At 44.3% G+C, this 13,899-nt stretch overlaps 2 protein-coding genes across 6 annotated transcripts in view; one reads left to right on the forward strand and one right to left on the reverse strand.

Moving 5' to 3' along the window:
• CLIP4 (CAP-Gly domain containing linker protein family member 4) overlaps nucleotides 1-3,048 on the forward strand; it is a 40,039-nt gene extending 36,991 nt beyond the window's left edge. For 2 of the 3 annotated variants that reach the window (XM_081854172.1, XM_081854171.1), the window contains exon 16: nucleotides 370-3,048. In XM_081854172.1, the coding sequence (XP_081710298.1) occupies nucleotides 370-691 (322 nt within the window). In that variant the 3' untranslated portion in view covers nucleotides 692-3,048. The remainder of the gene's footprint in view (nucleotides 1-369) is intronic. The other variant, XR_014154413.1, reaches the window with a different exon arrangement.
• The window catches only part of ALK (ALK receptor tyrosine kinase), a 608,021-nt gene continuing 596,402 nt past the window's right edge, over nucleotides 2,281-13,899 (reverse strand). For all 3 annotated transcript variants that reach the window (XM_081854122.1, XM_081854123.1, XM_081854124.1), the window contains 4 exons: nucleotides 13,644-13,745; nucleotides 13,012-13,146; nucleotides 11,702-11,792; nucleotides 2,281-8,743 (listed from right to left, as the gene is read on the reverse strand). In XM_081854122.1, the coding sequence (XP_081710248.1) occupies nucleotides 8,072-8,743; nucleotides 11,702-11,792; nucleotides 13,012-13,146; nucleotides 13,644-13,745 (1,000 nt within the window). In that variant the 3' untranslated portion in view covers nucleotides 2,281-8,071. The remainder of the gene's footprint in view (nucleotides 8,744-11,701; nucleotides 11,793-13,011; nucleotides 13,147-13,643; nucleotides 13,746-13,899) is intronic.

Raw genomic sequence — 13,899 nt, forward strand, 5'->3', positions numbered from 1 at the left:
GCAGGCAAAGAGGAGACTCTTAACCCTTTCTTCCCATGCTGCAACCCTGCCAAAAATAGCTCTTTCGGAGCTGCTATTTGCATTGGTAGGAAAACTTCACCATCTTATCCTTTTGAAAAGCTTGTTGACCTTGTGATACAAGGATACGCAGGCTTTTCTCTTGGGTTGATGATGAGCCTGTCATGTGGCCTTTAACTGAAGGCATGTTTTACTGCCATTGCCAGATCAGAAGCAATCTGGTCCATATCAGGAGGCCCTGAAGTCTTTATCTTAGTAAGTCAGTGGCAGATTTCCTCTGTGTGCTATGCAATCTTAGTATCTTGTGCATTTAACAAATGGTCCACCTGTTGCCTTCTTTTATCTGCCCAGGTCAAAAAATGCTTCCCTGCGACGCAGCTGGAGCAGCACCACTACGGCCAGTGCTGAGGGGCCCGTCAAGCTTCACGAAGGCTCCCAGGTCCTCCTGAGCAGCTCCAGTGAGATGGGCATCATTCGCTACATTGGGCCCACAGACTTTGCTCCAGGCATCTGGCTTGGCCTGGAACTCCGAAGTGCCAAAGGCAAGAATGACGGCTCTGTGGGTGACAAGCGGTACTTTACTTGCAAGCCAAATTATGGAGTCTTGGTGCGGCCGAGCCGAGTCACTTACCGAGGGATCAACGGTGCAAAACTTGTGGATGATATCTGCTGAAAGCAAACTCCTCTAGCTCTTGAGATGAGGGCGTAAGAAATAAAGCACACAAGACAATCCTGCCATCGCCTGCATGAAGTTCTGCCTTACCCAAAGTCCTAAAACTGCATTTGTATAACACTTGCACAGCTCTAGCAAGATTGGAGTTGCATTATGACTCTTGAGGAATGAAATCTTAATAGCTTCCCCTACAGAACGGTCCTCACCCGAAAGCTGCTTACATACTAAAAAAACAACTTGGGGTTGAGCAGTCCTGTTATTTGAATAATCTGTTTTTTATCTGGCTCCATGTTGACATGCTTTGCTACTTTACAAATGATGTTTCCATCCCACATTCTAATGAAGCTGTAAAGTGACTTGAGATCGCAGAGCTTGTTAAACAAGCAGCAGGATTTGTCAACCTGCTAAACAGTCTTCACTTTCTTTGGGGAAAAAATAGCAATAAAAAGGGAGGGAAGTGACAGTATTTAGGGGGGAAAATGTTGTGAGACAGGTAGCTTATTATCCAGACAGATCCTCCAAGCACAAAGCAACCAGTTGAAAAGAGAAAAGAATGTGCTCCTTCCATGCTACATACAGAAGCATCCTGAATAGAAGAAAGGGAAAAAAGAATAAAGCAGCACAAATATTTTCAGGTAAATAGTAAAAGCACTTTTTGTTACAGTATATAGAGATATACTGTATAATGGACATGCGTGTGTATTTTAAAGGCAGCAGCATGCCAGAAGCACTTTCCAAAAATGCCATTGGAACAAGTATTAATGCACTTTTATTTCTCCTTTCTGAAGAGTTTCCCCACTCAAGTTCTGGAGAAATTACTTTGTTAGTCAAGACTGAAGCCTGTAACACTGCAACGTTTTGCATGCATCAAATGCCCTTCAGCAAAGCCCTCCAGCCAGCAATCAGATTGGCCAACGGGTCATTTTAAGGTGAGGTAGCAGTATTGGGTTTAAGATAATGTGTGCATGAATTTGCACCACCTCCTCCTCTAGGAAACGTGCCCACTCATGGGTAGGTGACGAGGGAGCCTTTCTTCCTTCTGATTTTTGACAGTGTTCTTAACCTTGGTTAAAACACCCTAGTTTAGTCTTCTGGGAGGAGAAGCTTGTAGAAAGCCTATGGGAGATTCCATGGTTGTTGCAGGTTCAAGTTTCCTCTTCCTCTAGAACCGCCACCTGGTTGACCTGGAACCTTTAGCTTGCCTTACTATGCCAAGCCACTGCAGGTTGCGTTAGGCCATATGGCAGCTGACCATCTTGCCCACAGGCCACCACTTCCTGGCTCTGGGCAGAACATTTAAGAGAGACCTATATTTCAGTGCTTGAATCCCAAATATCCCATGTGCAATAAGAATTCTGTATCACTGTAACCGCCAACCTTAGGAAAAGCTTGTCACAGTGCTAGGTGTTGAAGCCCTTGCCATTTTTATATAATGTAGTTGCTACATTGTTGCCTAGAAGCATGATGTACCTTGAAATAAAAAAACAAAACTTTAAAACATGATTATTTTACCGCACTACGCTTCTCTTTAAATAAGTGAGTGATTATAAATTTATAAATTGTATTGTTAAAAAATATTTCTTATTTAAAATTGTTATGACATATTTTGAACCCTTATTAAATGGATTCAGATAATTTAAAAGCCACAGAAGTCACTAAGTGGCTTCATCCTTGAAAATAAGGGGAAGAATTCAGTGTAGTGTTATGGTAAAGCCTCCCTTGTGCTAACAGCAGTCCTTGCACAGCCTTCCCCTCGTGGGACTCCTTAGTTGAATCCTGGCCAAGGTATCTTGTCAAATTGCACTCAAAAGTAAAACTACATTCTAGCTGTCTATAAAAGTGTATAGATAATATTTTTAAACATTGCTAGAACCATTTCCCCCTGATCTACATTAAGCACGACGAAGCTGCAATATTGCTTTATAGCGAATGGGTATTTTTAAACTAAGGGCAATGGTTGTAAACTGTGATTATAAACTTGTTCTTAATTAAAAGCCATCTGAAAACTGCAGAAATGCATTTGAGGATCCAGATGCACCTTGTTGCACTGAATCTTGCCATGTCTGACATCTGTTTCCTTGGGTGTTTAAATGTATTTTTAAATGAGAGTGCTGTTAATGGTCGTTTGGTTTTAACGATGCCTGTTGCTTTTAAGAAAACTGAGCTATCACTGACCGAGTATCCTTTTTTTGAATCGCTTTCTTATAATGTTACCTTGCACATTATGCATTTAGGATAGAAAGCAGCAGATGTAATATAACAAAACAGATGTTTAAACACCTTTTATGTTTGTAATATATTGATGTACTCTACAGACATGCTGATTTTGAACATAAAAATGTTTTGTGCATTCCCTATGTATTGGTCGGATGGTATCTTTCTTTTGCCCTCCTCTTCCTCTAGGGATTGTGACTTACAAGGTAAACATTGGTACTATTGAAAGAAAAATTCTTGCGCTAATATGAACTGCCTCATTTTTCCTATTTGCTCTTGCAGGTGTATCTTAAGATCATGTCTGCCCAAACTATCAGCATAAAATCTACATGGCTTCAGTATTAAGAAGGACTGCTTGCAGAATGAGTTCTGCTGTATATTAGAAAGGAAATGAATATACCAGTAGGCCATGCATAGTCACCAAGGGATAAAATGAACTGAATATAGAAAAAGGTAACTACTTTATTAACCCAGTAACCCAGTGCCAGTATAATGTAGGGCTGTTTGTTGACAGGGCCCTCTCAGTGGCAGCTCCCCGTTTGCGGAATGCCATCCCTAGTGAGGTGTGGTCTCCCTGATAATTAACTTTCAGGATGATCTTAAAAACACCCCTGGTCACCCAGGTATTTGATGGGTTAAAGATACTGTTCCTGGCAACCTTGAAATTATTGCCTGTGAAGCTATGTGGCTTTTTAAATGTTTTTAGATAACAATGTTTTATTTTTGATTGAATTCCTTTACCACTTTGGGGGTTGATGTGCTGGGCTCCTTTATTAGGAAGGGTGGACAGAAATATTAAGAAGAAGAGCTTCTCTGGAGTGAAATCCAACTTACCCTAATGATCAGCCAGGCCTTAAAAGAACATTAGTGGTGCATTTAGAAGAGCTGTACCTCCCCATCTCAATTAATTGTTCTGTAACCAGTATAGGAAATTTGTCACCTCCGCCAGGTAGCCTGGGTAACTTTCATTCTAGTTCAACAAGAACTTTGCATGACTTGGGGAGTCAAAATGGGACTTTATTAATATTGTTGTGCTAAATTATCACTTGCATTTTACCCCCTGGCCAAGCTTAGCAGTTCATGTGCTGAATTAAAAGCCTCCTTGGCTTGGTGAGCCATTGTAGAGAGAATACACAGCCAGGCGCATGCTTTCCTTTACAGTCATTTTATTTTGTCTTCATGCCTTTAGCTTCACTACACTTGATTACAATACAAATACAATACAAAATACTTAATGATCATATATTAGCATTTTATCTTGAGAAGGATCCCTGAAACGCATAGGCCCTTGATTTATGAGCAATGTTGCATAAGCTTCTGTACAGATGTGACACACATTCCTAATGACAAAGCCTTGATACAGAAGGAGAGGCTGGGTACAGAAGGTTCAGACATAACTCCGTTGAGACTTCCGTGGGTGAGGTTACGGAGCTGTGAAAGGGCATTTGAAAAGGTAGTACTTGCTCAAGGTTTAGACGTATCTGGTGGCCTCACCTATATGAGCAGACACATAAAAGGAAAGTCTTGGCATACAGCTGCCGTACCTAGTCATGCACTGAAAAATGACTGGGAAATGCTCCACCAAAACCACTTCATTTTGAACTTCTGCATCCTTATGGGGAAAGGAAACAAGTGTGAGGGACGTTCGATGGTGCTGCACTCCTATGCTCACTTGGAGGCAAGCCCCACAAAAGCTGAGCTGGGGGTTGCTTTTGAGTCCTCCTGCACTGGATTGGGTGAGAAAATGCACTCATTGGCTACTCAAATCAACAGTATTTTGCACTTGAGCATATGGGACTCTTCATACATGCCTAATGTCACACGAAGCAGAGTCAATTCTTAGATGAGAGTTGTCCTAAAACCTCTCAGAGAAAATAATTTTCTGACAGGTTTGTGGAGAGTTGTCTTTTGCCAGACTCCCCTAAACCATGACACTTGAAGGAAGTAATGGGCTATCTTCCAGTCCTAGGGTTAGGTGAATGAACCAAACCAAACCTTTTCCTTGCATACCCTTTGATACCTTCTGGGCCAATTCTACCCCTCTGCCCCAATTGCTTTAGGATAAATGACCTTCCTACATTTAGTGCCCACAAATAGGGTAAATAACTTTGGGAGGCTGTTTTTGCTCATAGTTTTCTTGTCTCAAAAGCTCCATTGTGTCTCCTGGCTAATCTCTGGTGCTATAAAAGGCCAAACGCAGACGCTGAAGTGAACATTGCACTGGAACTGCTGAAAGCCCGTGATTTTGCTCTCCTGTATAGTCTCTATTAAGATTTTAATGTTGTGGAATCAATGTGAGTCTCTGATCAGGCACTGGGAAATAAAAATACATTTAGAAAGCAGCGATGGTGCTCCAGCTCTTTCATACTCCTTGCTGCCTAACTCATGGTAAAGTCATGGAAACGGCTTCTGCCTAGGTGGTGTCGTTTAAGGAGCAAAGCCTGCCTCTGCCAGTGTTTCCATTTATTTCTGGTGATACGGAAACCTCCGTCTGTGCCTCGGCTAACAAAGCATATGTGTTGGTAAGCTTTATCTCACCAAGTATAAATACTACGAGCTATTTTACAGTATTCTGACTGAAATCCTTTATTGCACACCTCTGCTGGGTGTGTAACAGGATTTAGTTTCATTTCCCTAATGAAAGACCCTGGATAAATAGCTCTGCTGCTGAGAGTTGTGACATGCTACAAATGTGGCATAGAACCTTCACAAACAAGTAATGGTATAAGACATAGCTCATTCTATGCTTCTAAGGTTGCCATTCATATTCCTCTACTTTGGGTGGTGGTGATGCGGGGGGGGGGGCTGTTTTTAAGGAAGCTTTTCATGAGCTTTCCCCCACAGCTGTAACACAAAAGGATGCTGTACTGGAGAAGCTCCTGGCTAGTGCTTTTTCTTCCAGGAGTGGGTTGGACTGCGAGGCTCTGCAGTGTGCCTTGATGTTAATCACGCACATGAACCAGCCAATCTGCAGTGGATTGTAATAACAGCACAGGAACTTGGCTGTTTTAGCAGATGACCATTCTTTTAAGCTCAGGTATCTTACAGCGTGTTAAGTTGTACTTTTTAATTGCCCCTTGGGGTCATCAGAGACAGTATAACATGCTCCCTGCTGTGAGCAAGTGGGACTTTCAGGCACAGCATCCACCAAACTATAATGAACTGAACGCTGCCTCTGATTCGGTGAGCAGGCACACTTTTTTCAAATGAAGCATTTTTTATAGCTGCCTTATGAACTCAAGAAAAAATATATAAATACCTTCAGTGGCTGTGACGGCTGGAAGTAGGCCCAATACTTTTATCTGTTTGAGCTGCACTTCAAAGTTCTTGGTTGTCCCGTGATGGGAGCAAGACACATTACTGTACAATGGGGATCCATGATTAGATTTGTCCAACTGTAATTTGCAGCTAAGGATTCAAGGCCATTCCCCATTGATTTACTGCTCCTCCAGAAAACAAGTATCTGTGGAAAGTGGATCTCTTTTCTCTATCACTCAGGAAGGTCAGATTTCTTCATTTATACATCAATTCCAATTGAATCGATGAGCCTTATGCAGTGCAATCGTGCACAGGATTGCACCTGCATTTATTTAGTAGCTATAAGTTCTTGAGCGAGGCAAGAGACACAAACCAAGCTTCCTCCTCGTTTACTCTGCTCATGGGAACGAATGTGAGCACGAGGTTTGTATGCCCATATATACAGCTTCCATGGGGGGTGATCTATTGCCTCAAAGTGTCAGTGGGGAAACAAGGATTATTAGTGGTCAACTGCAATAGTGGTGTGGTCTCCTAATTTGTAGCACCATGGTTATGCAAGAGAATCACAGGCATTACCCTCTCCACTAATGCCTTTCTTTCTGCTGCCTGTGCTCAAGCAAGAGCAATTCTGGGCCCCAGTTCATTGCAGGATATTTTGACAGATTGTTTCAGTTCCGATAGCATGATAAGATAAGCTGTGAAATATGCTGAAGCATGGATTGATGGTATGTTTGAGTCTGCGAATGCACTGAAGTTGGCAAGTAATTTTTACATCATATGCTCAAGTCCTGATTTTTCTCTGTGTGGATATTGACTCTTGTCAAAACAATGACTTAGAGAGTTGGCTACTGTGGTTGTTCTAAAACGTTTGTTAAAACACACTTGCTTTGGCGCATCTCCTACAGTGCCATGTTCAGCAATGCAATTCTAATACTAAATAGAATCATATCCTTATTCACTGGAAAAAAATGGGAGTCAGCACACACCACGGCAATCGACTACTTTCTGTTTGTCTAAACTCTGCCCCATAGTATTAACTGAAGCATAATAGCGGTGATTTCATTGTTGAACAACCTGACTCTTAACCACCTCGATAATATTATCCTCTAGCATGTGGCATAACCAACTACAACACGGAGGATTAAGTATTTGACCCTTGGCGTCCCACAACCACAACAGAGAAAAGGGGGAGAGGGCATCACCTTTTCAATCAAACTAAATCACTGACTTTCACCATGCTCCTTAAATTCCTGCAGTTTCCATCTTGTAGACCAAAGGCGTGGAAGCAAATGTGCTTCTGCTACCCTTAAGAGTACCACAATAGCTGTGCATGCTTGCGGAAGGGCCATGTTGGAGCTGATTTCCTGTTTGGGTACATGCCCCCTGGGAGTCCATGTTTATCTGATTTTGAATTTTGGCGAGAGTGCAACATTTCCCCATCCTCCTCAAATCTCTGGCAGCAAGAGGGATTTCCCTGACGCTGCATCTGGCAGTACAGGGAAATCTCCGGACATTAAACTCTCTGACAGTGAGTCTTGAAACGGCACATAAACAACAGAGAAGGAAGCAGCGCACAGGGAAGGGCACAGAGAACAACCATGCAGATGACTTTATGCAACTGAGAGCGGGGCCTTGCAGATAATACTGTTGTCCTTGGGTGTTTTGAGTGTGTGTGTAAGGGGTGTGCGCGCTCTGACAAACGGAAGCTTCTTGCAGGTTCGAAAAGCAGAGCTTCCAAGGGTGGCACTTCAGAGCGCATTGGCACATTACAGAAGGGCATCTCGTTCTGCGCTCGTGCTTGTTTGGGTGATGCCGATGTTTCCACCAAGGCTTACGAGTCCCACAGGAAGAGAGTCAAAAGGATGGGATGTTTTCCAGGGGCCCTGGTGGGGGGAGTTGGCCTTGTTCCTAAGGGGAGGGCCCTCGCAGCTGCTGGCACAAGGGTGGGGCCGAAGTTTCCAAGGGCAAGCCCTGCTGTTGGTATCCATAGTTAACATTTCCACAGGGGAAATGGCGGAGCCTGAACAGAGGCACTTCCTTAACGCTGGCTGTCAGGGAAGATGGTTCTAGAAGAAGGGAGGAGCTTGGCAGCCTTCCAGTCACAATGCTGGGCCCCAAAGTACAGTTCCCTTCATGCCCCGGACCTTCCCTCTCAGTTGCCTCTTTCTCCACCTGTGAAGTGTTTTTGACAATGGGCTTCTCTGAAAACCAGGAGCCGTAGGTCGGGTTCCAGAGGTTGGTAGGCTTGTTTCTGGACCCTCGGCCTTTGTGGAGCTCAGTGGCCGGATTGGACTGAGTGTACGCCATGTTGACATGTCCCCCTTCCAGGGGGGCCTGTGTAGTAGCACAGACTGATGGATCGACACTAGCTGCTTTCACCAGAGCCTTCCCTGTAGCAATGGCTAAGGCCAAGGACGGTGGGGAAGGCAGGAGCTGCTCAACACCTTTTTTCTCTTTCTGCGGCAAGACTAGCAACGGAGGGATTCCTTCGGGGTCTTCAGGGCGCACGGGGACCTTTTCCTCCTCCTCAATGCAGGGGCCATATTCCACTGGCAGAACTGTGTTGATCACATCAGGATCCTACAGTAAAAAAACAAGGGATTCAAAACATGCTGCTGCTTGCTTTAACTGCTTGACGCTACAGAGCGCTGCTGGAGTAATCTACCATTTCTTCGTGAAAAGATTTTCTCTCTCTCCTAATAGAAGCATGCCCAATCACCCAATAAAATTGGCTTTCAGGACAGCTATGAGGAACAACTACTTCCACACAGCGTGCAATTAATTAATGGACTTCACTGCCAGAAAGCAATTGGACAAATCTACAGAGGGCAAGTGCATCTATATACCTGTTAGGCCAGGTAACCTCCATACTTGAGTAGAGATGGTTGAATCGGTCAGTTCTGGTTTCTCTTAATTTCTCATTTTTCCAATCTTAAGTTCAGCTTGCCACATTTTCAGATCAGTTTGCAGTTTTCTTAAAACCCTCATGAAATTTCACCAGCATTTCACACTCTTTGGGGCAGGAGTCAGCTATTGAGTCCTGTCAACAGCAGCCTTCCGTCTGCTTCCTCCCCCTTTCTTCCTGCCCTGTGCCTCCATACCTCCCAAAAGGGGCTCTGGGGAGGTTGGGAGAACCCCCAGAATAGCGTACAGGGTGAGGAGAGAGGAGGAAAGCAATCGGAAATGCTTTCCATGACAAAATGCTTCTAACAGCAAGTCATTGAATTCCACCCTTGTATGCAATCTTGCCTACATATTTTTGCAAAGCAATTTCCCCGAAAAAAAACTATGCACTAAAAAACCCAAGAATATATGCATTTTTATTGACATTTTATCCCAGTATATGAATCTTGATGCACATTACTTACCTGGAGAACTACATTACAAAATTCAGAGAAGTGCACATTTAAAAGGATATATGTGTTTCAGTTCTCATATTGTTTGGGAAACTGTGAATTAGGTAGGTTCGCCTTTAAATGTGGACTGAATTGCTCAATGGCTCCAGTTGCTAGAGGGCCGGTGCAGGCGGGGGCAATTGCCTTCATGCTCTGCTTGTGGTTTCCCATAGGCATCTGGTTAGCCACCGTGGAAAAGAGGTAGCTGGACTAGGTGGACTCATGACCTGATCCAGCAAGCCTCTTTGAATGGTCTTATAACAAACCTACTATTGAATAATATCTGTTATTATGCAGCAGAACACTTAAATGTCTTGCAGGTCTGGAGAAAAATGATGACCTTATTCAGACATGTTAGGGTGGGGCAGAATATAAATTTATTGAGAGCAAAAATTATTTTTTGTTCCCAGTGGCAGTGGACATCATACTTGGATGGAAACATTTTACAATTCAACAATTCTGGCATTATTGCATTGATTGCTTTTCTGTTGGCCACTTTGACTTTCGTTTAGGGAAGAAAAGTGGGTTATAAATATTAAATGAGCGCAATATTTCTTCATGCATCTGATTCTGGGATGTATTCCTTCAATGCAGGGTATTCTAAAAAAGTGTGGATTTACTGGACAGCACTAATGGCCAAGAGATTGGTTTTGAAAGCGCTGAAGGCTCTGCTGCCCCCTGGATTTGCTGCAATAAATCACAGAGCAGTGTCGGCTGGATGTGCGTAGAAAGGATGGATTAGAAGGATAGGAGCAGCATCAGCAGTGAGGATCGTGGGGCACTTGCTATTGCCACAACAATGAAGCAGGCGCACAGTTTATTTGGCCACCTGCTATTGCTGTTGCTCCTTCTCCTTGCTGTTGCTGCCTATTCAGCTACCCTCTAACCATGCAGACAGTAACCAGAACAAGGAGGCAGAAGAACACAGCCTCTTCCCCTTGCCTTCCTTGCACTCTCTCCTTCTGGATGATCATGTGGATTGGACCCAGAGGAAGAGGGCAAACAAATGGGCACTGTAAAGGTAAAGGTATAGGGACCCCTGACCATTAGGTCCAGTCGCGAACAACTCTGGGGTTGCAGCGCTCATCTCACTTTATTGGCCGAGGGAGCCGGCATACAGCTTCCAGGTCATGTGGCCAGCATGACTAAGCAGCTTCTGGCGAACCAGAGCAGCGCACAGAAACGCCGTTTACCTTCCCACCGGAGCGGTACCTATTTATCTACTTGCACTTTGATGTGCTTTCGAACTGCTAGGTTGGCAGGAGCAGGGACCGAGCAACGGGAGCTCACCCCGTCGCGGGGATTCGAACTGCCGACCTGATCGGCAAGTCTTAGGCTCTGTGGTTTAACGCACAGCACCACCCGCTGTGACAAAAAGGAGATGCTGTCCCACCAGTTTGGTCATTGGACCTGCTGGCACGTGGCTTTCCTTTTCCTTTCCCTCTAGTGGGGAAAGAGAGCAAGCAGATGAGCCTGAAGCAGCTAATGCGTGGTTTCTTGCTGCCATGCACTTTGCACAGAGTAGAGCAAGATCCCCCGAGAGCAATGGGACTCGAGATCATTCCACCACTCTCAAAGGGAATTGCACAGGGGAGAGCAAGAACATCAAGTCCCATGTGCCAGCCAAGCCAGGCTTTGGGTGTCTGGAAGACCCAACTTCTTCAAAGGAAATAAAAAAATTACTATCAGAGCAGAAGCCAACAGACTCCTTGTAGCAAGGACTGCAGCTTTTGAAATGGATTCATGATCTGATCCAATTCAGAATCTACCTGGATCAAATCAGGTGAGGAGTCTGCTTTGCATTCCAACCTATGGATACACACACACACACACACACACACAAACACACCCCCATCGCTAATCACCATCACACCCTGCCTCAAGGCAAGTTCTGAAAGGAACAAGGGCTTGTTTTCTGGCTGGGCACTTCACTTTTGATCCATAATAACTCTCGGATATAGCTTGCATTGCAACTGAATTCACTTCTTCAGGTGGTCTGGGGAAGGGTTGGACAAGAGTCAGAGACATTGGCACCAGGTTGTGCTCTGGTTGTCTTGGCTCACCCATTGTTTCTTTTCCATGTGCCCCTGGCATTTCTTAGAAGAAACAGCATAAAATAATTGCCATGAGAAGTTATAGATACCTGAGTGCAGTATTCAATCCTCTCCAATATTATGGCAAAGTTTGGCCGGTCTTCAGGCTGGTGTTGCCAGCATTGTGTCATTATTCGATACCTGCAATGAGAGCAGAAGACCAAATGGTGAATGGCAGGAGAGTGGGTTAGGATGCTGCCTTATTTATTATACAGAATCAAACCGACTGGTCTAGTAGCTCAGTATTCTCGACACTGACAGGCAACAGCTCTTCAGGGTTTCAAGCAACAGTCCTTTCTGTAGATGGCGGGGCTTGAATCTGCAAGCCCTCTCATGCAAGACATGCACTCAGCCACTGAGCTATGGCCCTTCCCAAGACTAAGCTGCTATAGGGCACTCCTGGCCACAGAGGACATTATTGTGAGTTAGCAGTGGGACAGGCATTGCTAAACATAGAATGTCTGAAGCTGGTGTTTTCTCAATGATTATTTTATCCCACTATCAAATCAAAAGTAACATTGGAGGGAGAGGGCTTAGTTCATAAATAGAGTTCTGATTGTGTCCCTGGGAATAACATAGCTGAAATTTGGCTGAACTTAGTTCAACCGAGCCACACCAAAAATTGGCTAAAAGTGCTTGAGATGAAGCAGGTTACCTATTAACTTGTTACTCAAATAATGCCCACCTACGTAAGGGTCCTTGATTCATTTTCTGGAAGCATCAGGACACAAATTGTTATGTGAATTAAATTTAATTTGAGGCTCTTAGGCCATTTGTAAGAGAAGCGAAGGTGAAGACTCCTGAATTATTACAAGAGGATGAGGACTCTGAACATGGCATCAGCTGGTAGTTAGTACCCACCAAAATGACAGTGACTGCAAAGTTAAACCATTACAGCTAATGAAAGAATTTATCCTACAGAAAATAGTGAAGCAAATTTTTATGAGGCTAATGGCACCATCCACGAAAAAGAGGGACATATCAGAGGCTTGGGGGGACTTCAGGGTTTGCAGAACTCTCCCACTCTCCAAAACAATCCTCAGGGGAAAAAACTGAGAAGCATGGTCCGTGGTTATAGAATGCTGCTGGTTTGTTGTGGGTTGTGGTGTGCAAGATGGAATACAGGGAGGGGGGGGCAGCAGGATGCAATGGAATGGCACATCCTGGAAAACAACTTGGCTGGCTGGAACTCTGAATATGCTGCTCTGCAGCATTTTGTTGCAGGTTCCAGTCGTTATAGCAGATTGGTGAATTATATGATACTGGAAAACAATCTTTGCAGAGTAAACAGGATGAGAAGAGATGCCAGAACATGACAAGCTGAACCCATGGAGCAAGCAGATCCTTAAAAGTTTCCTACACAGGGCCAGGGCAGTTTTTGGGTGGATCCATCCTTCCTCCACTTGTTACGAACTCCAAGACCTCCTGGTTACTTTTGCTGGGATAGGGCATATATCCGAGAGAGAATATTTCCCACAGCAACACTCCAAATGACCTGGACACAAAAGAGAAAGAAATACGGTCACGGATAGATACAGTGAAAACTACGCAGATATACTTGGATTGGGGCCAGTACTGGCAAAAAGCCTGTCATGTGGCACACCCATTCACGACTGATTTTGTTGACTACGAGATCCTTCTGCAGCATCAGAGTTATTATGATGTCTCTTCTTTCCACATAGAATCAGAAGTCTGAGGTCACATGAGAAGAGTTTGCAACACGTCGTGATTACCGTCTAAGTGCTTCAATTCCTGGGAAGGGCAATGCTGGCACTGGAAAGGAGTCATGATATGGTGTCCTTCCATATGACATCTGATGCTACTTAGCACTGCAGGAAAGAGCTACCCTACATGGCTAAATGTAACGTCGGAAGGATCCTTGTGTTTTTGAAGAAAGGTCATAGGTTGCTGCAGAAGAAAGGTGGTTGCTACATTTAGCCAACTGGCAGCAGGTGGCTTGAAAAATGGATGGAAAATATGGAGCAGGCTCACCAGGTATCTGTTTTGGACGTAAATATCCCTTCCATAAAGGCCTCAGGGGGCATCCACTTGACAGGGAGCATTGCACACCCTCCTTTTCTATAGTAACTGGCTCTGTTGAGAAAGTGGGGCGGAATTTAGAAGATGAAATCAGACATGAGTGCACAGTCATGTTACCATTGGAGGCTGACCCTCATTGTTCTGGAATTGACTGACTGGGTGAACTTCTATGCCACTTCTCCACAACAAGCTATGCTCAAAGTGGCTT

This window comes from Podarcis erhardii (genome assembly GCF_964252035.2).
Source record: "Podarcis erhardii genome assembly, chromosome: 3".
NCBI lineage: Eukaryota > Metazoa > Chordata > Lepidosauria > Squamata > Lacertidae > Podarcis > Podarcis erhardii.